This window comes from Geotrypetes seraphini, chromosome 2 (assembly GCF_902459505.1).
Source record: "Geotrypetes seraphini chromosome 2, aGeoSer1.1, whole genome shotgun sequence".
In the NCBI taxonomy this organism is placed as follows: Eukaryota; Metazoa; Chordata; class Amphibia; order Gymnophiona; family Dermophiidae; genus Geotrypetes; species Geotrypetes seraphini.
In genome coordinates, this window is record NC_047085.1 from 442,711,609 (window position 1) to 442,735,508 (window position 23,900).

Sequence of the window (23,900 nt, forward strand, 5' to 3'; positions counted from 1 at the left end):
CTGTTTCTCCCCACAGAAAACTTCATGCCTTTGTGTCCCTGTTGTCCCTAAGGCAGAGATATCTGGGAAACTTGGTAAAACCACCTTGGAAATTCATTCAGAATTCCACCATTCTGAAGGCTCCAATGATATCCCAGCCTTAGTCATCATACTTCAAGGCACCTAGTATAGTCTTGATGCTGTTGCAATCCTCTTTGAGGTGCAATGAATGAGCCAGTGGAAGAGATGGTACTTGTTCCCATTATAGAGCAGCATATCTTTTATGTTTATATTTATGAGCTGTCAATGAAGAGACCTCAACTCTTTTGGGTTACAGGCGATTCCAATTGCCTTAAACAGACTGGTCACATTATGGCAGAAGCAGAGCACATCTTGATGAGTAAAGAAGGTGGAAAAAGCTTGGTTACGCTTCCTCTGATCTGTGACTTGCACACCTTCATCCAACAAGTTCCCCTACTTGAGCTTAGATGTCAAAAGCTTGGCAATGGACTAGGTGAGACCAAGATCTCTATCAAGTCATTGAGGTCTTTTTGATTTGGATAGTATAGGTTTCTCTCATCAGCTGCACCACTGATATTCTAAAATTAGATCTACAATGTCTCTCTTACTCTCTGACTTGCTGCTCTCTTCTGAAGACTGCTGCTGTCTCTCGGGGGAAGTAAGTATATGGAGCTCAGGACAACATGGCACCGGGTTATGCCAGTTCAACATTTGGAAGGTCCACCATGCAAAAATAGCAATTGCTTGAATGGTCAGTGGGTACTTGCCAAATTCTTAGGATAGTAAACTTCATGGCTCTTTTTTCCCCTTGTACCATCCTGTAGAAGAACAAAATGAAATTGTGGTAATGAAAACAATAGATTTATTTCACCTATGATTAATGTGTATACAATTCTCACAACCTATTTCATATTTCATATATGATATATTTTCAAATAACACTGAACATTTTAAAATTTAAATATTAAAAAAATTAAACATTCTAATAAATTTTATAGCAGATTATTCTGCCATCCTAGTGAGAAACAGAATTGTCTTACCTTCCAGCATTTTTTTGGCAGTGCTCGCATGTAAAGTGAAATGCCCAAGATTTGTCTTGATTCCCAACAGGCATGCTGAAATATGCCTTAGCAGATGAAATATGCCTTAGCAGATGCTATATGGAGTAATTTTTCCCTCATCTTGATAAATTAACCACATACATAGCAAAATGTATCTGCCAGATGTCTGTGCCTTCGTAAAAGGGCCCTTAAGTTTACTCAGCTTGGAATCAATTCATAATGTTCTGCAAAAAAGGTAAATGTCAAAATATCAATGTCCTGGTCAGAAAAGCAAAGTTTGAGGGGAATGCTAGTTATTTTCTATACTTTTGTAGCATAGGCAATTAAGAAAGGAAAAGAGATTATGTATTTAACCTGGTAAGCTCTTTTCAAGTAGATAGGTAAGACATTCTAGACCAGACATGGGCAACTCCAGTCCTCGAGGGTCGGAATCCAATCAGATTTTCAGAATTTCCTGAATGAATATGCATTGAAAGCAGTGCATGCAAATAGATCTCATGCATATTCATTGGGGAAATCCTGAAAACCCGATTGGATTCCAGCCCTCGAGGACCAGAATTGCCCATGTTTGTTTTAGACAGATAGGTAGTGTCCCCATGGCCACGTGCCATCTGCAGAAGGAATCCACTCCTGATTTTTTCTTTGTGCTCTTTAGCTCCACCTACAGTTAGTACCCAAGCACTAAGAGCCACCAAATAAATGTGAAGTAGAGACACCCATGGCAATCAAGTTCAGCAACAACCATTCTCTTCAAGAAGTAACATTATAATATCAACTGCAAACTGCCAACAAAGGCCTCAAAGGAGTTCAGAAACTACTGCAGAAAGCCAGGAAGAAGTGGACAGAGCCAGCTGAGTGACTAAATTCAATTCCTGCAAAGACTCTGAAATAAGATCTGGTAAAGCTGCAGACTTAAATAAATGCAGAACCATGGGATCATCCCCAGGTTCTGAAATCCTAGAGGGATCTGCAGATCCAGCACACAGTCCCTGAACTCTAGTCCTGTGAAGCGCTACGCCTGTAAATAAGGGATCAGCAAGCTGGTCATCATTGTCAGGATCCCCCCAGATCAGGATCAGGCAATGCAAGAACAGCGGCTGACTGAGATGAAGGCGTGTTCATAGAAGTTATGCCACTGACAGATGCATCTGTAGTGGAGAGGGACTGCGCACGGGAAGAATGCCGGCATTGAAACTCATTCCACAAATGTTTAATACATTCAGAAAAAACCTCTGGATCCTGGGGCGTACGTAGAGTCACCCTTTGATGACTTAACTTTGCGTTTCTTAGGCTGTGAAGGATCCGCAGTCAGGCTTACAAAACAAGCAGCCGTGCCAACCCCCCAAAATAAAGAAGGCTGCTCCTTTGGGCTTCAGCATGGGAGAGGCTAAGCTGGACGCTGCCACCTCTCCCAGCAGCTCCATGTGGCACTTGGTACAAAATTGCTTTTGAGGCACTAAATTTGCGCAATCCTGGCAAGAATTCACATGAGGAGAGTCCAAGGACTCCATACGAACAAGTTTTGAGGCAAAAACTGCAGTTTTGGAGAAGCAGGGACCTTTAGAAAAAAAAGATTGTTAAAAATCCAAGATGGCTGCTGCTAAGAAACTCACGCCAAAAACAAAATTTTTTTAATATTAAATTACAAAAGTAATTTTAGGATTTTTCAAGTGGGGGAACACAGGGGGGACACACAGAGACCCTCAAAACTTCAAAGTTCCCGCCAATTCACCTCACAGGCTGTTACAGCCTTTACTCACTGTGCCCTGTGCTGAGAATGTGCTGCAGCCTGCCTCAGCTCTCTTACAGAAGCTGAAATCAAAGCCTCATGCTAGGAATGCCTCTGCAACAGACACTATGCCTGACTGCACCTCCACCCATACGAATCAACAGATGCGCTCATGGAAAGGCTGAGGTGAGAAGATGCAGCAAGCAACCTGCGAGACACTACCAAGTCTCCAACGGATGCCACACAGTCTGTACTCGAACCTTCATTCAGCAGGAGAAAGGTGGGGATGGCCCTGAGCTCCTGTGAAGCAAATGCAGACTGGCTGACAGGTACCACCAAGCATTGGCCTGTCAGCTGCATACTGAAATCTTTGTGATCGCAAAGCAGGCAGAGCTGAATAATCGCTCCGAGCACCAGAAATCCCCAGAAGGGACAGAAAATACAACAAATCCATTATAATAATACCCTTAGCGCTCATGTGCAGTTGAAACTCCGTGCCTCCGTGTCACCGAATGCACAGTAGGAGCCTGTGGCAGTTTCTCCATCGGCCTCCATCCTCATGAGCAGAAAGGACTACAGGGTGAAACTGAAAGAAGCCAAGAGAGAGATACGTTTGGCGAAGGCACAGGCGGAAGAACAAATGGCTAAAAATGTAAAAAAGGAGATAAAAATTTTTTCAGATATATTAGTGAAAGGAGGAAGATAAAAAATGGAATTGCTAGGCTAAAAGATGCTGGGAACAAATATGTGGAGAGTGATGAGGAGAAAGCAAATGTGCTAAACAAATACTTCTGTTCTGTGTTCACAGAAGAAAATCCTGGAGAAGGACCGAGATTGTCTGGCAAAGTTACACGAGAAAATGGAGTAGATTCTGCGCTGTTCACGGAGAAGGGTGTTTATGAGCAACTTGAAAAACTGAAGGTGGACAAAGCGATGGGTCCAGACGGGATCCATCCCAGGATACTAAGGGAGCTCTGGCGAGTCCTATTAAAGACTTGTTCAACAAATCTCTGGAGACGGGAGTGATTCCTGGGGATTGGAGGAGAGCGGATGTGGTCCCTATTCATAAAAGTGGTCACAGGGATGAAGCAGGAAACTACAGGCCGGTGAGCCTCACTTCAGTTGTTGGTAAAATAATGGAAGTGTTGCTAAAAGAAAGGATAGTGTACTTCCTTGAATCTAATAGGTTACAGGATCCGAGGCAACATGGCTTTACAAAAGGTAAATCGTGCCAAACGAACCCGATTGAATTTTTTGATTGGGTGACCAGAGAGCTGGATCGAGGACATATGCTAGATGTAATTTACTTGGATTTCAGCAAAGCCTTTGATACAGTTCCTCATAGGAGGCTGCTGAACAAACTTGAAGGGCTGAAGTTAGGACCCAAAGTGGTGAACTGGGTCAGAAACTGGCTGTCGGACAGACGCCAGAGGGTGGTGGTTAATGGAAGTCGCTTGAAGGAAGGAAAGGTGAGTAGTGGAGTCCCTCAGGGTTCGGTGCTGGGGCCAATCCTGTTCAATATGTATGTGAGTGACATTGCTGAAGAGTTAGAAGGAAAAGTGTGCCTTTTTGCAGATGATACCAAGATTTGTAACAGAGTAGACACCGAAGAGGGAGTGGAAAATATGAAAAAGGATCTGCAAAAGTTAGAGGATTGGTCTAATGCCTGGCAACTAAAATTCAATGCAAAGAAATGCAGAATAATGCATTTGGGGATTAATAATAGGAAGGAACCGTATATGCTCGGAGGAGAGAAGCTGATATGCACGGACGGGGAGAGGGACCTTGGGGTGATAGTGTCCGAAGATCTAAAGGCGAAAAAACAGTGTGACAAGGCAGTGGCTGCTGCCAGAAGGATGCTGGGCTGTATAAAGAGAGGTGTAGTCAGTAGAAGGAAGAAGGTGTTGATGCCCCTGTACAGGTCATTGGTGAGGCCCCACTTGGAGTATTGTGTTCAATTTTGGAGACCGTATCTGGCGAAAGTCATAAGAAGACTTGAGGCGGTCCAGAGGAGGGCGACGAAAATGATAGGAGGCTTGCGCCAGAAGACGTATGAGGAGAGACTGGAAGCCCTAGAGGGGCTATGTATACCCTAGAGGAAAGGAGAGACAGGGGAGATATGATTCAGACGTTCAAATACTTGAAGGGTATTAACGTAGAACAAAATCTTTTCCAGAGAAAGGAAAATGGTAAAACCAGAGGACATAATTTGAGGTTGAGGGGTGGTAGATTCAGGGGCAATGTTAGGAAATTCTACTTTACGGAGAGGGTAGTGGATGCCTGGAATGTGCTCCCGAGATAGGTGGTGGAGAGTAAAACTGTGACTGAGTTCAAAGAAGCATGGGATGAACACAGAAGATTTAGAATCAGAAAATAATATTAAATATTGAACTAGGCCAGTTACTGGGCAGACTTGCACGGTCTGTGTCTGTGTATGGCCGTTTGGTGGAGGATGGGCAGGGGAGGGCTTCAATGGCTGGGAGGGTGTAGATGGGCTGGAGTAAGTCTTAACAGAGATTTTGGCAGTTGGAACCCAAGCACAGTACCGGGTAAAGCTTTGGATTCTTGCCCAGAAATAGCTAAGAAGAAAAAATAAAAAAATTTAAATTGAATCAGGTTGGGCAGACTGGATGGACTATTCGGGTCTTTATCTGCCGTCATCTACTATGTTACTATGCGCATACGCAGCAATGGCTTCCCCCCTCCCACACCCCAGCCATCCTGTGCCTCGAAGAACGGCAAATGTCCAGACATCTAGGGGTCAAGGCACCGCTGCCAGGTGCACAGACAGGGACTAGCGGGGTTTCCCCAGCCCAAGGGTAGACGCTGGGTGTGGGGGAACATGACCGCGGCTCTTCAGCGTTGTGACTGGGTTCACTTGCCAGGAAGCCAAGGAGCCCTCTCGGAGGTAAAAGGAAGGAGAGCTGCGATCAGACATTTTGCCTGAGAGAGACAGAAAGAAAGAAAAAAAGAAAGACACAGTGGGCAGGGAGAGATAGAAAGAAAGACAGACAGCTGGCTGGGAGAGAGACAGAAAGATAGACAGAAAGGGTGCCAAGAAGAGAGGCAGGCAGACAGACAGACAGAAAGAAAGAAAAAGACAGACAGCAGGCAGGGAGAGACAGACAAAGAAAGAAAGAAAAAAAAAAAGAGATAGCAGACAGGGAGAGACAGACAAAGAAAGAAAGACACATAGAAAGACAGGGGGGACATGGAGAGAGACAGAAAGAAAGAAAAAGACAGACAGACAGCAGGCAGGGAGAGACAGACAGACAAAGAAAGAAAGACAGCAGGCTGGGAGAGAAAAAGAAAGAAAAAGACAGCGGGCAGGGAGAGAGAGACAGAAAGACACAAACAGACAGACAGACAGCGGGCAGGGAAAGAGACAGAGAGAAAGACAGAAAGGGGGCCAAGGAGAGACACAGACAAAAATAAAAAAGAAAGACAGACACTAAGAAAGACAGGGAGACATGGAAATAGACAGAAAGAAAGAAAGACAGGGGGCCAAGGAGAAAGACAGAAAGAAAGACAGACAGGGGGCAGGGAGAGAGAAAGAAATAAACGCCTCAGCGCCCCATTGTGCTAAAAGTCTACACATCTATTCTAGCACTCGTTAATGTAACAGGCTTAAATACTAGTAAGATAATAAAATGTGGAGAGCAAAACAAATACTCCTGCTGGCATGCGTGGAGAAGGGAAAAAGTGTAGGTGGACCTAAGGAGCAGCAGAGGCACAAAGAAAAATTCAGAGTGCGCGGCCATGGGGATACTACCCTTCTGTCTAGAATGTCTCACCTTTTGCACTGGAACACTTATTACCCAAGAATAAAAATAAATAAAATTTTGTTACATAGTGATTTGTTAGACTATATATTCATCACCTAGATGCAGCTAGGTACCTATTTAGGGGATAAAATTATTTGCCCCCCCCCCAAAAAAAAAAAAAAAAAAGATGTTACTTAGCTGTGACAGACAGCAATATACAATGGATGATATCACTGAGCCCAGCATAGGAAATACTACTCCAGCTTAGGTTTTCTAGAAGCTTTCAAACGTAGGCTCACCACACATGTGCCACTCACTTCCTACTTGCTGCTGTTCCATGGGACCACTTTAGTCTATTTTTAAAGAGAGGTGGGGAGGGAGGTATGTGAGAACTTGTATCATGCTATCCACAGAGAACACACCTGCTACAGATTTTCTCCAAGGACAAGCAAGATAGCAAGTCCATATCGAATGGGACTTCCCTAACTACAGATTACCTTCAACAGAAAAAAGGGGAAAAATTACAACTAATGGTATTGCAAAAAGGAAGACACTAAGATAAAACAATTAGATTAATTTGTCTTTCCCCCTTCTCCCCTATATTTTTTAAGGCAACAGCCTGACATTGAAAGAAATAGCCTAAGAGTGCTAGAGATATATTCTAATCCCCAAAGAGATTCTGAAGGGCTGGAATGCTAAAGTTACTGTGGCATTCTGTTTTCAAACAGTAGATATTTGTCTCATCTCTCAAAATCTCCTCCATGGACGCTGACCGCTCTGATACTATTAGGGCTGCCAACTTTTTAATAGAGAAAAACTTGACACCTATCTTGCTCCATCCTATGTTCCTTGTCATACCCCTCCCCACTATAACCCACTGTCTGCACTAGGGTGCGACTGCATGAAAAAAATCCCAAAAAACCTACCACATGTTCTATAATTTTTTTTACAAACTTTTCATAACAGAATTAGCCTAATTTTTATATGTAATTCAGATAAATCAAGTGGTGTATGGCAAGTACATTTTTCAAACTTTTTATTGATTTATAAAAACATGTACCACAGCAAAAATATACTGCTATACCTCAACGGAGGAAGTACAGGGTAACTAGTACACTAGTTCTGTGAATCACGTATCACACCAATTAATACAGAATAAAGAATAGGATCCAAAGAAGATAATGAAGATGCTGGGAAAATGAAAGATAGAATGGAGTTCCATATATCAAGTTAATATGCTCAATTTAATCAGGCTGCGCTGAGTGCACTGCTGATTGTGTATTTTAAGCTATTACTTTTCAAATAGAAAGAAGTAGCCACGGCTAAAAATGGGTTCTGGTGGGTTACCATACCATAACAGCACTAACTCCCAGGGCTCAAAGAGCAACAACCTTATCTGTGAAAAGTCAGCATTTTAAATTTTATACCAGATCCTTAACCACCAATACACCACCCAATGAGAAAACAGAAGAAAGACTGCTATACGATTTCCATACTGAACCTACATGATAGAATACCACATCTTGGTCACATGCAGTGGTGTAGTGAGGGTGAGTGGCACCCCTCCTCCACACGCTCCTTCCCAGCCCCCTCCTGCCACATGTGTGCCGCTTCCCTTCCCCCGTACATTTGTAATGTTCCTAGTGTGAACAGCAACCTCCAACCTGCTGTCGTATCAGTCGGCTCTTCCTCTGACGTCACTTCCTAGACAGGTCGAGGAAGTGACGTCAGAGGAAGAGACAATGCTTGCGCGACAGCAGGATGGGAGTTGTTGCTTGCGCCAGGAAATGTTACAGAGGTACGGGGGAAGGGAAGCAGGGGAGGGGGGGGGGCGGGTGCCTGTGCCCTCACCAAGACGGTGCCTAGAGTGGACTGCCCCCCTTACAATGCCACTGGTCACATGCACAAAAAAGAAATCATCAACAAAAAGGAAACAAGGGACCTCAGATCTATAACAGCAATACAAAGGCAAAAAGCTGAACTTGAAACTTCGAGTCATCAAACTCTATATATAAATAATAAAATAGACACTGAACGCCCAGATCAAGATGCACATTCCCAAAACCAACATATTCCAAATGAAACACCGTTTTCTACCTTTTTCAAATGAGCATTGTATTCTTCCATTTGGTTTGATCCCAGTATCTTTTTTCTCTCCGTTTTCCTTCCTTTGTAAGGTCTCTTGTCCATTTAACATCTCTTTTCTCTCCATGTCCACTGTTCATCTGCTCTCTATGTCCCCCTTTTTCCATATTCAGCATTTGCCCTGTGTCCCCCATCCTTCTCAGGAACCTGTGTCCCTCTCAATCCTTTTCTGGCATTGTTCTTCTATATCTGTCTCTACTACTTCATGTCTAGTATTTACTAATACTCATTTCTATAGTGCTACTAGATGTACGAAGCGCTGTACATATTATATGCAGGTACTTTCCTTGTCCCTAGTGGGCTAACAATAAGTTTTGTACCTGGGGCAATGGAATGTTAAGTGAGTTGTCTAAGGTCACAAGGAGCTACAGTGGGAACTGAACCCAGTTTGCCAGGATAAAAGCCCACTGCACTAACCATTACAACATAACATAACACTTAGTTCTATATTTTGCCTATAACCGAGGCGTGGTATTCTGTTTATACTAGGGCCCATGAAATATTGTAATGCTGCCGATAAAAAAGGTAGGGTTTACACTGTTTGAATCATAGGAATTAATGCTACTGTTGTATGGTAGGTTTGCTACTAGTAAACCGAGTTAGGATTTTTTTTTTATTTTGTATTTAACAATTATTCTGGTAGTGGAGAGATTTATATCAGATGATATGAGATTTGGGGTGGGGGGAGGATGGGGAGGAAGAGATAAAGGCTTTGTGAATGCAGAGCAAGTTTGCATTTAACTTATAAGATCTGCTATATTGTGTCAGATCAAATGTCAATGAGGATCATGTATGTGGTGTGCCACATATGTGAGTAACATCTGTCAGGAGTGCCACCACTGAAAAAATATATTGAGATCAGAGACTTGTATTGAAAAACCTTGCTCTATAACTGTGGTAAATCATAACCTGTAAACTCTATACTAGGTATACTGGCATTAAATCTTTAGTATGTGTTAAATTAGGATAAAACTTGTATCAAAAAATCTTGTACTGTACTATGGCAAATTGTAACCTAACTGTATGTTAACCTGTAACCCATATTCTGACTTATTTGGGGAGAACAGGATAGAAAACAAATTAAATATAAGAAGAACATAAGCAGTGCCTCCGCCGGGTCAGACCATAGGTCCATCATGCCCAGCAGTCCGCTCCCGCGGCGGCCCAAACAGGTCACCTGTCTGAATCACCAGAAGGGGCCCCCTTGCCACCCTGGTTTCCCATTGAAGTCCTATCTTCCCATCGAAGTCCTAACCCTCCGGTTTTGCACATGCACGACCTGGTCGGGTTTCTATACTTATTTCCTGGATACTTCTCTCAGTATCCACGATCCCTTTGTCCCTCAGGAATCCGTCCAATCCCTGTTTGAATCCCTGTACCGTACTCTGCCCGACCACTTCCTCCGGCAGCGCATTCCAAGTGTCCACGACCCTCTGGGTGAAAAAAAACTTCCTTGCATTTGTTTTGAACCTATCTCCCTTCAGTTTCTCCGATTGCCCCCTCATACCTGTTGTCCCCTTCAGTCTGAAGAATCTGTCCCTATCCACCCTCTCTATGCCCCTCATGATCTTGAAGGTCTCTATCATATCTCCCCTGAGCCTCCTTTTTTCCAGGGAGAAGAGCCCCAGCCTATCCAACCTCTCGGCGTATGGGCAGTGTTCCAGCCCTCTTACCAGTTTCGTCGCTCTCCTTTGGACTCTCTCAAGCACCGCCATGTCCTTCTTGAGGTATGGCGACCAATACTGAACGCAGTATTCCAGATGCGGACGCACCATCGCTCGATACAATGGCATGATGACTTCCCGCGTCCTGGTTGTGATGCCCCTCTTTATGATGCCCAGCATCCTGTTGGCTTTTTTCGAGGCTGCTGCGCACTGTGCAGATGGCTTCAGTGATGCATCCACCAGCACACCCAAGTCTCTCTCAAGTCTGCTGTCTCCCAACAATGCCCCCCCCCATTTTGTAGTTGAACAACGGATTCTTTTTCCCTATATGCATGACCTTGCATTTTTCCACATTGAAGCGCATTTGCCATTTGTCTGCCCAGTCCTCCAGCTTATCCAGGTCCCTTTGCAGGTCCTCACACTCCTCCCTGGACTTAACTCTGCCGCACAGTTTGGTATCATCTGCAAATTTTATGACCTCGCACTTTGCCTCTTTTTCCAGGTCATTGATAAATATGTTGAAGAGTAACGGCCCCAGCACCGATCCCTGTGGCATACCGCTTGTGACTCCCCGCCAGTCAGAATATTGGCCCTTTACTCCAACCCTCTGCAGTCTACCCGATAACCAGTGCTTGATCCATCTGTGCACATCTCCTCCCACCCCGTAGTTCCACAGCTTCCTAAGCAGCCTTTCATGTGGCACCTTGTCGAAAGCCTTTTGAAAATCGAGGTAAATGATGTCGATGGGTTCCCCATTGTCCACCCGACTGCTTATTCCCTCAAAGAAGTACAGAAGGTTCGTTAAGCACGACCTTCCCTTACAGAATCCGTGCTGGCTTGTTCTCAGTAGACCATTTCTTTCAGTGTGCTCGCAAATGCCGTCCTTGATCATAGCTTCCACCATCTTCCCTATAATTGAAGTCAGGCTCACCGGCCTGTAGTTCCCGGGGTCACCCCTCGATCCCTTCTTGAAGATAGGTGTGACATTCGCCAATTTCCAGTCCTTTGGTACCTCTCCAGTTTTCAAGGATAGGTTACAAACATGCTGGATTGTGCCCGCTATTTCCTGTCTTAGTTCCTTCAGAACCCTTGGGTGGATCCCGTCCGGACCCGGTGATTTGCCGCATTTTAACCTGTCTATCTGTTTGAGGACATCCTCCTTACTTACCTCTATATGCTCCAATTTTTCAGCCTGTTCCCCACTCATGAGCTCCTCTGAGTCCGGTATATTAGATGTGTCTTCTCTCGTGAAAACCGACGAGAAGAACGTGTTCAACCTCTCAGCTACCTCTTTATCCTCCTTAATCACTCCCTTCCTATCCCCATCGTCCAACGGCCCCACCTCCTCTCTCGCTAAATAAATCTAGATGGATGCCACTGGTCCATCAATGCAAGAATTGTTACTTTTAAAGATTTGGTGCTTCAAGACTTACAGTATTTGGAATCTCAGTAGACGCATGAATGCTATATAAATGTGTCTAGAACAGCGTTTTAAGTTTTATCTATCTTTAGAGAGAATTATCAGCTTACTATTAAACTGGTTGATAAGGGTAGTTGTACAGTGATACTGAATCATAAACAATACACAGAGGAGGTCTGAAGACATCTTAAATGATAATTCTTACAGTCCTCTTGAGAAAGCTACTACAGAATTACTGCAGAGATTTTTTCATTGGCTGCAGAAGTACTATTATCTAGCTTTAACACTAAAGCAGAAAATATATTTTTGAGAAACCTCCCCTCCTGTGTTCATGTTTTATTTTGCTGAAAAATATGCAAGTAACTCAACCTCCAGGGAGACCTATTGTCTTCTTGAGGAAGATGGTGTAGGAACCTTTATCCCATTTTATTTTTATTTTTTTGAAGCCTTATGTCAACCAATTCTGATCTTATATCAAAGATCCAACTTATTTTTTTGAGAATTTACAAATGAATGCACTGAAGGACACAGATTTGCTAATCAGAATGGATTTAGAGGCTGTCTACATTAATAACCCTCAGCAGGCTACTTTTACATAAAAGAGATTTTAGATTAATGAGAGAGTAACTACATGATTTTTGCTTTCTTTGGTTTGTTTATTCTCAAGTAAGATATATTTTAGTACTGAAGACAAGTTTGTTTGTTTGTTTTTCAAAGCCATGGCACAGCCATAGGAACAGCAGCTATACTAAGAATCGCCAATCTCTGTTGGACAAAGATTAGGCTTTGCTTTACAGATAACTTTTTAATAACTTTTTAATAACTTTCAATCACTATATTACTGATATTTATTTTTGGGATGTTTCTTCACATAAGACACAAGGGCAATTAGAGACTACAGTATACAAAAAGCCAGTGGAGGAATGGCCTAGTGGTTAGGGCTGTAGCCTCAGCACCCTGAGGTTGCAGGTTCAAGTCCAGCGCTGCTCCATCTGACCCTGGGCAAATCACTTACACTCCATTGTACCAGGTACATTAGACAGACTGTGAGCTAGAGAATGACACGGTGACAAAATTCATCACCGTTCCCGTCCCCACGGATAACTGCGGGAAATAATCCCATGTCATTTTCTAGTGTCTATTTCAACCTCGGTCCTTCTACACCAGCATTCTTCAAAGCAAAGCTTGCGGGTCAGTGGTTGTGCCCAATTATACTCTGATTCTTCTCTCTCTCCTTAAAGAATGACATGAAGATGGTTTCCCGCAGGACGAAGGAAGTCATCCTACCACTGTATCGTGCAATGGTGCGCCCGCACCTAGAGTACATGTGGTCCAGTACTGGTCGCCGTACCTCAAGAAGGACATGGCGGTACTTGAGAGAGTCCAGAGAAGAGCAACTAAGCTAATAAAGGGTATGGAAGACCTCTCATATACTGACAGACTGAAGAAGCTGAGACTTTTCTCCCTGGAAAAGTGGAGACTTAGAGGAGACATGATAGAAACCTTCAAGATCATGAAGGGCATAGAAAGAGTAGACAGGGACAGATTTTTCAAATTGCGGGGAACCACAAGTAGGAGGGGGCACTCAGAGAAATTAAAAGGGGAAAGGTTTAGAACAAACGCCAGGAAGTTCTTTTTCACTCAGAGGGTAGTGGATACATGGAACGCGCTACCGGAGGATGTAATAAGCAAGAGCACGCTACAGGGCTTCAAAGAGGGTCTGGACAGGTACCTGGAGGACAAAGGGATTGAGGGGTACAGATAGGAGTAAAGGTAGGAAATAGGGATAAGATTAGAGGATTAGAGGCAGTTACAAAATTAGTCAGGGACACTGTTCAGGCAATTAGTCCTGATGGGCCGCCGCGGGAGCGGCCCGCTGGGCAGGATGGACCTCTGGTCTGCCTCAGCGGAGGCAACTTCTTATGTTCTTATCCGCGGGGACGGGAACGATGATTAATTTTGTCACCGTGTCATTCTCTACTGTGAGCCCACTGAAACAGATGGGAGAAATACTTGAGTACCTGAATGTCAACCACTTAAGTAGTAATATTCGGCCTGTGACAGTAAGCAGTTTGCAAGCTGCTCTCAGCCATGGGCTGAACAAACCCTGAATGTTCAATGCCGGGGCATGTGCAGCTCACAACACTAACATCTGGGTTCATATGTTGGATGTTAACCAGACACCAACTGATATTGAGACTGGTGCTCAGATAACCAAGTTCAAGTTTCAAGTTTATTTTAATTTGAGGAATCGCTTATTTAGATTTACTAAGCGAGATACATTAATAAAAAATATAAACATATATTTATACATACAATTTAAAATTTTAAAATGATGGGTTAGACCAGGGGTAGGGAACTCCAGTCCTCGAGAGCCGTATTCCAGTCGGGTTTTCAGGATTTCCCCAATGAATATGCATTGAAAGCAGTGCATGCAAATAGATCTCTTGCATATTCATTGGGGAAATCCTGAAAACCCGACTGGAATACGGCTCGAGAATTGGAATTCCCTACCCCTGGGTTAGACCAACAGACTTACAGACTAATCAATACACAAGGTAAGAAGGGACAGAACTACAATTCAATGCTTTAAAGTACAGAGAAGAACCATAGATGGAAAGAACATTAGGGAGGGAAAAGTAGAAACCTGGAAAGAAACTAATATAAAATTTGAACATAATCTAAAAATTAAAAGCATCTTTAAAAAGGAAACTCTTTAAATTACTTTTAAAATGACTCAGATCATTTTCCTCTCTTACATGCTGAGACAAAGTTGTGGAGCCATCACTGAAAACATATCATGTCATCGAGTTCTGATAATTTTTAAAGAGGGGACTACTATGAGCTTTGATTAGTGGACCGAGAGAACGCGATGTACTATAAGGGATTAAGTGCATAATGTTATTACAGAACATAAGAACATAAGCGTTGCCTCTGCCGGGTCAGACCAGGGGTCCATCGTACAGCATTTGCTTAGCCAGTTAGCACACTTAACATTGCTCTTAATTGGCTAAATGCTGGCTCTGCCCTAATCAAACTAGTTAACGGAGATATTCAGTGGCACCACCTTGTTAAAGAGCCCTTTTACAAAGCTACAGTAGCGATGCTGCTGCAGTAAATGAACCAAAGCTCAATGGAATTGAATGGGCTTCAGTGCATTTACCTTGACAGCATCACTATCATAGCATTATAAAAGGGGCCCTAAGTGCTGTTGGATACTTACTGTAGAAAAAGCCTCTAAAAATTCTTGGCTGTAATTAGGACTCCACATTATCCATGGAACCTCAAGTATCCCATCTTCGAAAGAAAACCTTCTTCATCATGAAACAACTAAGACTCATCAGGCCATACTTCCACCAACACTACAGAGAAGTACGTGAGGGAAGAGGGTTCAGATAGCTATTGGAAGGTGTGTGTAGTGCCGGGTTGGGAATTTTAGATACACACCTATGGTGTGGGTGCATTAAGGGCAAGAAGGATTTTAGAAAGAACAATAGGGTATGCTGGTTGGGGAGATGAATGTATTAGAGGAAGGGGGATGAGAGAAAATGTATGGAAATGTGTGTGCCCAGCAAGGGATGTGAGAGATAGATGAATAGAACTGGGCAGTCTTGCTGAGAGAGAGAAAAAAAAGATAAAGGGGGTACGACAGAGAAAACTAGGGATTGAGCTTCTCAGGGGGCAAGAAGAGGAAGATATTAAGCTTGAGATGGGATCCAAACTAGTTGTGGAATGAGACTGCAACTAGGAAAGTGCTTTGGGGAGGGGTTGTTGGGGTCATGCAAGATCTGGGGAACATAAGAACCCTTTTATGATAAAGGGAATACTATGCAAAAAGATTACATAAATAATGCAGAATTTTAGAACAGAATGTGCAGAATTAACATTTTTTTTAATCCAGAATTTCCCCAGGTGTAAAAGATAGCAACAGAACTAAGAATCTTGTTATCTATTTCATCAGTATACAAACTACTGCAGATTCAATATTGTTTACTCAATTCAACGTAAAGATACTGAAATGCAATGTAAGAACTTCATGGTATGTTTCTTGAAATATATTAGAAAGAGCCATGTTAATAGTTGCCTATTATTGAGATAACATATACATTGGGCCATATTCTATAAATGATGCCATAAGTTAGGCAGCAGTAGGTACCCTATCACTGTAACTTAGTTGTTTTAATTTGCTTTAATCAGCGCATTATTTAAAACCAATTAAAATGTAATTTTAAAAAAGTAGGCATCCACAGGCACATCCAACAAAAGGTGTAGCAATTGCATCTACAGAGGCACCTACCGCCACCTAAGGTCAAAATAGGCGTGGTTTAAGCCGGAAATGACCTTAGGTGCCAGGCACCTCTGTAGGCACAATTTATGTTGAGAATGTAGGCCTTCAAAACCCTGGCCTATATTACCGGTGCCTATGTTTAACAGTAGCTGCAATTCTGCAAACAGCGCCATAGCGTGACTGACACGTGATCGGCAGCGTTTTTTAGATAGCCACCGATGTAGGAACTGTTTACAGAATCCATCCCAAAAGTATACAACACCAACCACGGAATTCCTGCAGCAGGTGTGCAAAGCATAGAGGCTTACTTGAGTTTTGAGAATAAAGAGGCCCTCCATTAACATGAGGTTGAGCAGAAAACTGAGAAGAAGTCACAGAGGGAGTCCGTCTGTATCCACCAGAGGTGGTCGAAGTAGTGGTTGAGTTGTGTCGTGAGATTTGTCTAGTCATTGTGCCATACTGGGAACCAGGAGCTGAACCAGGACCAGCTGAAAGAAATTAGCCAAAACAAATCACAGAGGACATAAGCATTGTATGATTTAGTACAGAATGCAGAAAACAGACCAAAGCTTTGCAATCTGAGAAAACACACTTACAGGCTTCAAATCTGTTCTAGATGAAATCTTATTGCCTCAAAATATTTATAAAACATTTCAATCTCCAATTTACTATGTGTCACCTCCTACCATTTAACTCATACGAGTAATATGCTCTAAGTACCCTTACATACAACCACATTTTACTTCAGTTCCAATTAAAACAAGGCTTGTGTCTTAAAAAACACTCCAAAACCTAAGGAATCTGGGTTAAGTAGACAAATTACAGGAATCAGACAGCTAGAAAGACATCCACTATAGTAAAACAGGTAGATATTCTAATATACAACATGCAAATAAAAGCACTCTAACCGAAGCTGTTTAACTGTTGGCTTGGGGCCTGCTTCTTTCTTCTCTTCTGCCCTAAGCAAGCAGTGTCATAAGGAGCTTTTCCAGTCATAAAAATATATTTAAAAGTATTTATCCAAGTTTTCAGAATCATTTCAGAATGGAGATTTTGGATCTAAAAGTGTTTCTACAGATTTTCAAAGCATGAACATTGAATCATAAAAGCTTTAACAAGCCCACCAGAAGAGAAGCTGATGTTAGGCATATAGAGTTGTGCTAAGAGTCACATAGCGACCAATGTTTCTTGCACACTTTTCTTTAATGACTTTTCTATTAATAGCAGTCCCACTTTGATTTGTGATCTATTTATTTACATAGATGCACCCAGTACCAACAGATTGTCCCTGCTAGCTGTGTGCTGCTATTTCAGTATGCATTAAGTATGCTGGGTTGCAGACTCTTTAAAAACCATGCCATTTTTAGATTCACTTGTTCTTATCACAGGAGTTGAAAAGAGGGGAGTTCAGGGAATAAAGCTGGAAATAAATGAAAAAATGTACCTATCTGATCAAATACCAATTTTATAGCTTAATCCTTTAATATGCATTTCCATCCCCTCATGTATGCTTTCAAACTGGTAAGAACAAGTCAAGTAGATTGGTCACTTTTCCTAAAGAGTAGGGAAAAGGAAAGTGTACAAGGATTTACCCAGCTCAAAGCCTCAAAAAGGTATTAATAGCACATGAACAAGAAAGCTGCCAGTCACTTCTCCCCCCCAATAAAGTTGTATGTGAGAATTTTCATGTAGTGTGGAGTTACTTTTTGACGGACATCATGTTTCTCACTGTCCCTGTGTATGTGAGCTGCATTTGACGAGCATGCCGCCGAGGGGAACCACAGAGGACTGAGAAGCATCCTGGAGAGGCCGCATGTGCGACCTGGCCCCAGGGAACAATTTTCTGGGAGGCTGCCATGGAACCCCAACACTTGAAGCAGTAGGAATTGGCATGGCTCATGGAAGAAAACCGCGACCCTGAGCCATGTCAAAAAGTGAATGCCCAGATACTCTAAACTTTGGGTCAGTTATAGATGGCTTCTTCTTGAAGTTGATCATCCAAACCTAACCGCTGGAATAGGTCCATTACCTGCTGTACTGCTTGCTCGCCCTCCAGTTTGGACGGAGCTCTGATAAGACAAATCGTCCCAATCTTTTGGAGATGAAGCTGCCACCACTACCACAACCATTACCTTGGTGAAAGTTGGGCGGTTGTCAAACCAAATGGGAGAACCGCAAACTGAAAATGTTCCTGCAATACATGAAACCTCAGATATTTCCTGCGGCCCAGAAAGATGGGAATGTGCTGATATGTTTTTGTCAGACCCAGAGAAGCAAGAAAATCACCTGGAGCCACGGCTGCAATGAACGAATGGGCCGTTTCCATGTGGAAGCGTGGGATCCTTAGAAATGTCTTGACTGCCTTGAAATCCAAGATGGGTTTCCAGACTTCTGTGCCTTTCTTGGGCACAATGAGGCACATGGAGTATCTGCCTGAGCATGATTTGTTGTTTGGTACAGGTTCTATGGCCCAAATATTTTCGAGTGTTTGAAGTATGGCTCAGATCTTGGCCTCTTTTGTCCGGCCATCTGGTTGGAATAACAGAGGAACAAATCTGAAGGACAAGAAAAACTCAATCTGGTGGATGATGTCCAGAACTCATTGGTCTGAGGAAATGTTCTTCCTCCCCCTCTGAAACTTCAATGGCCTTCCTCCAATGTGTGGAGGTACAGCTGCCCACTTGATGTCAATGGGACATTTTGGAGGGCAAGTGGACATGAGACCCTAAGGGCAGGATGCATTTATGGTTGCTAAATTGCTGCTTGGAAGGAGCTCTGGGTAGAGGAATTCAGGTTGCACTGGCGAGAATGATGAAAGGGATGAAAATTACCTCTACTCCCTCCTGGAGGTTGGCGCGGTCTGTTCTCTGGCAGAGACTTAGGGTGGCGATCCATCACATTGTACATAGTAAATGACGGTAGATAAAGACTCGAGTGGTCCATCCAGTCTGCCCATACATGCTCCATAATTAATTTAGTTTAAATGATCCTTTTTCTTAAATATTTCTGGCCCAGAAACACAGAGCCCTGCAAAGTAGTGTGCTTAGGTTCCATCAAAGCTCACTCCAGCCCATCTTAACAATCCCAGCCATAGAAACCCTCCTCAGCCCGTCCTCAACTGAATGTCCATATATGGGACACTGGCCGTGCAAACCTGCCCAGTACTGGCCTTAGTTCCTTTAATGCATACCCATTATTTTCTAATTAGAGATCCTCTGTGTTCATCCCATGCTGTTTGAACTCTTTAACCATTTTCTTTCTCCACCACCTCCCTCGGGAGTGCATTCCACGCATCAACCACCCTCTCCATAAAGAATAATTTCCTAACATTACTCTTGAATCTATCACCCCTCAATCTCAAATTATGCCCTCTGGTTTTACCATTTTCCTGTCTCTGGAATAGATTTTGTTCTATGTTAATACCTTTCAAGTATTTGTATGTCTGAATCATATCTCCCCTATCCTTTCTTTCCTCTAGAGTATACATATTCAGGGATTCCAGTCTCTCTTCATACGTCTTCTGGCACAAACTTCCTACCTATTTTGTTGCCTTCCTCTAGACCGCTTCAAGTCTTTTTATGTCCTTCGCCAGATACGGTCTCCAAAATTGAACTCAACACTCAAGTGGGGCATCACCATCGACCTATACAGGGGCATCAATACCTTCTTTCTTCTACTGGTCATGCCTCTCTCTATACAGCCCAGCATCCTTCTGGCAACAGCCACTGCCTTGTCACACTGTTTCTTCACCTTTAGATCTTCAGATACTATCACCCCAAGGTCCCTCTCTCCATCCGTACATATAAGCCTCTCACTTCCCGGAACATACAGCGCCTTCCGATTTCTAATCCCCAAATGCATTACTCTGTACTTCTTTGCACTGAATTTTAGTTGTCAGATATTAGACCATTCTTCTAACTTTTGCAGATCTTTTTTTCATATTTTCCACTCACTCCTTGGTGTCTACTCTGTTACAAATTTTGGTATCATCTGCAGAAAGGCAAACTTTTTCTTCTAATCTTTCGGCGATGTTGCTCACAAGCATATTGAACAGGATTGACCCCAGCACCGATCCCTGAGGGACTCCACTACTCACCTTTCCCTCCTCTGAGCAAATTCCATTAATCACCACCCTATGGGGTCACCACTTTGGGTCCTAACTTCAGCCTGTCAATTTTGTTTAAGAGCTTCTATGAGGAACCCTGTCAAAGGCTTTTGCTGAAATCTAAGTAAATTACATCTAGCATATGTCCTTAATCCAATTCTCCAGTCACCTTTTGTAAAACCATGTTGCCTCGGATCCTGTAACTCATTTGATTCTAGGAATTTCACTATCCTTTCTTTCAGCGATGCTTCCATTGGACCAACGAGTGGCTTCGTGAATGGTGTTTGGAGATGAACTTTGGATTCCTAGACCACGGAGAGGCGCTACAAGGACTACAGGGATCTGATGGACTACACCTGACCAAGAAAGGCAAGAAAGTATTTGAACATCGACTAGCACGCCTACTTCGGAAGGCTTTAAACTAGGTAAGTTGGGGGAGGGTACATACACACATTCCAGAACAACAAGGATCCACCCTGGGGAAGCAAGTAGCACCCACACTTCTGAGCCTAAGTATATACAAAAAAATAGGAACCATACTAACAGGGACAGGCATCTCTTCACAAGTTTGGAGAGCTATGTATGTTAACGCACACAGCTTGGGCAACAAAATCCTGGAACTAGAAACAGAGATAAGGAATGCTGACCTTGACGTAGTAGCAATATCCGAGACCTGGTTCACAGACTCGCGTGGGTGGGATATGGTTATACCAGGCTACAATCTACTTCGTTGGGAAAGAGAGGGCAAGTTAGGAGGGGGGGTAGCACTATACACTAAGGATAATATCATAACCACCAGAATCACAGAGGTTAGATACACAGGGGAATCACTCTGGGTGAACCTGGCCAGAGGGAATGAACAATGCCTTTACCTCGGTGTGGTATACAGGCCTCCAAGACAACAGGAAGACAAAGACAAGGAATTGATAGAAGACATAGAGAACATCACTTTGCGGGGTGACACAGTACTGTTGGGGGACTTCAACATGCCAGATGCAGATTGGAACACACTCTCCGCAACTACGTGTGGTAGCAGAAGAATATTAACCTCCATCAAGGGTGCGCAACTCAAACAAATGGTATTAGAACCCACAAGGGAACAGGCAATACTGGACCTGGTACTCACCAACGGAAACAGTGTCTCGGAGGTATCAGTAGGGGACACGCTGGCCTCCAGTGACCATAACATGGTATGGCTCAACCTCAGGAAAGGCTTCTCTAAATCGAAAACAGCGACGAGGGTCCTCAACTTTAGGGGCGCAGACTTCGACAACATGGGAGACTTTGTCCATCGAGAGCTGCATAACCATGCAGAAACCGACAATCCGGAAACTATGTGGTCAAACCTGAAATCCATCCTGAACGAGGCAACTAACCGCTACATAAATACAGTAAGCAAACGCCGGAGAAACAAAAGACCACAATGGTTCAACAAGGAAATTTCGGAACTCATTAAAAAGAAAAAAGAAGCATTTATCACCTACAAACATCTTGGGAAGAGGGAGGCAAAAGAAGACTATCTGGTCAGATCTAAAGCTGTCAAAAAAGCAGTCAGAGAGGCTAAGCTCTCCAAACAGAAGAAGATCTAGCACGGAACATTAAAAAAGGGGATAAATCCTTCTTCAGGTACATTAGCGACAGGAAGAGAAACAAAGATGGGATAGAACGCCTCAGGCAATCAGACGGAAACTTTGCAGAATCTGATTCTACCAAGGCAGAACTACTAAACAAATACTTCTGCTCAGTATTCACCTGTGAAGCGCCGGGAGCTGGTCCACAACTACAGACAAAAGACAGCCAAAATGACCTGTTTCAGGATTTCGAGTTTACGCCCAGTAGCGTCTATTACGAACTTTCAAGACTAAAAGTAGACAAAGCCATGGGACCAGACAATCTACACCCCAGGGTGCTCAGAGAGCTGTGTGAAGTTCTGGCCGAACCACTATCCGTGCTCTTCAATCTTTCCATGCGCACGGGAAGAGTACCCCTGGACTGGAAAACGGCTAACGTAATTCCACTCCACAAAAAGGGCTGCAGAACAGAAACAGAAAATTACAGACCGGTGAGTCTCACATCCATAGTGTGCAAACTCATGGAAACACTGATCAAACAGAAACTCGACAAAATTCTAGACGAAGAAAATCTACGTGATCCACACCAACACGGATTTACCAGGGGAAGGTCCTGCCAATCAAATCTGATTGACTTCTTTGACTGGGTGACTAGTCATCTGGATGCCGGGGAGTCCCTGGACGTGATATATTTGGACTTCAGCAAAGCTTTTGATAGCGTCCCACACCGCAGGCTGTTGAACAAACTAAAATCGATGGGATTAGGGGATACACTCACTACATGGGTTAAGGATTGGCTAAGCGGTAGACTTCAAAGGGTGATGGTAAACGGTACCCCCTCCAAAACGTCAGCCGTGACGAGTGGAGTATCACAGGGCTCCGTCTTAGGGCCGATTCTATTCAATTTATTCATAGGAGATATGACCCAAGGGCTCAGAGGAAAAGTATCACTGTTTGCCGACGACGCAAAACTATGCAACATAGTAGGTAAAAGCAGTGTGCCTGACAGTATGACACAGGACCTACGACAGCTGGAACAGTGGTCTTCAACTTGGCAGTTAAGCTTCAATGCTAAAAAATGTAAAGTGATGCACCTAGGAAAAAAAAATCCACACAGAACTTACACACTAAATGATGAAACCTTGACCAGTACCATGGTGGAACGTGATCTAGGAGTGATCATCAGTGATGATATGAAGGCTGCCAATCAAGCGGAGAAGGCTTCGTCCAAGGCAAGACAAATGATGGGCTGCATCCTTAGGGGTTTTGTCAGCAGAAAACCTGAAGTCATAATGCCGCTGTACAGATCCATGGTGAGACCTCATCTGGAGTATTGTGTTCAATTCTGGAGACCACACTACCGGAAAGATGTGCTGAGAATTGAGTCGGTGCAGCGAATGGCTACCAAGATGGTCTTGGGGCTCAGGGATCTCACGTATGAAGAAAGGCTAAAAAAACTGCGGATGTACTCACTGGAGGAACGAAGAGAGAGGGGAGACATGATTGAGACCTTTAAGTATATTACAGGACGTATAGAGGTGAAAAATGATATCTTCTGTCTAACAGGGCCCTTGGTCACCAGAGGGCACTCACTGAAAGTCAAGGGAGGGAAATTTCATGGTGATGCCAGGAAGTACTTCTTCACCAAAAGGGTGGTCGATCATTGGAACGAGCTACCTCAGAAAGTGATTGAGGCCAACAACGTGTCAGATTTTAAGAGAAAATTGGATATCCAGTGGGATCTCTAAGGGAGTAAAAGTCAGGGAGTGGGTCATTGGTATGGGCAGACTTGATGGGCCGCAGCCCTTTTCTGCCGTCAATTTCTATGTTTCTATTATTTTTCCAATAACCGAAGTAAGGCTTACCGGCCTGTAGTTTCTCGCTTCATCTCTGCGACCACTCTTGTGAATAGTGACCACATCCGCTCTTCTCCAATCCCCAGGAACCACTCCTGTCTCCAAATATTTGTTGAACAAATCTTTAATAGGACCTCTCTTGAGCTCCCTCAATATCCTGAGATGGATCCCGTCCGCTCTCATCACTTTGTCCACCTTCAATTTTTCCAAGTTGTTCATAAACACTTTCTTCCGTGAATGACACGGTATCTACACCATTCTCGTGTGCAACTTTGTCAGACAATCTCTGTCCTTCTC

The 23,900-nt window shown here is 43.4% G+C and overlaps 1 protein-coding gene across 2 annotated transcripts in view; it reads right to left on the bottom strand.

Annotated features, from left to right (window-relative positions):
- Positions 1–23,900, bottom strand: part of ABI1 (abl interactor 1) — a 216,405-nt gene that overhangs the window by 32,077 nt on the left and 160,428 nt on the right. For both annotated transcript variants that reach the window (XM_033931414.1, XM_033931413.1), the window contains exon 7: positions 16,380–16,559. In XM_033931414.1, coding sequence (XP_033787305.1) covers positions 16,380–16,559 — 180 coding nt within the window. The remainder of the gene's footprint in view (positions 1–16,379; positions 16,560–23,900) is intronic.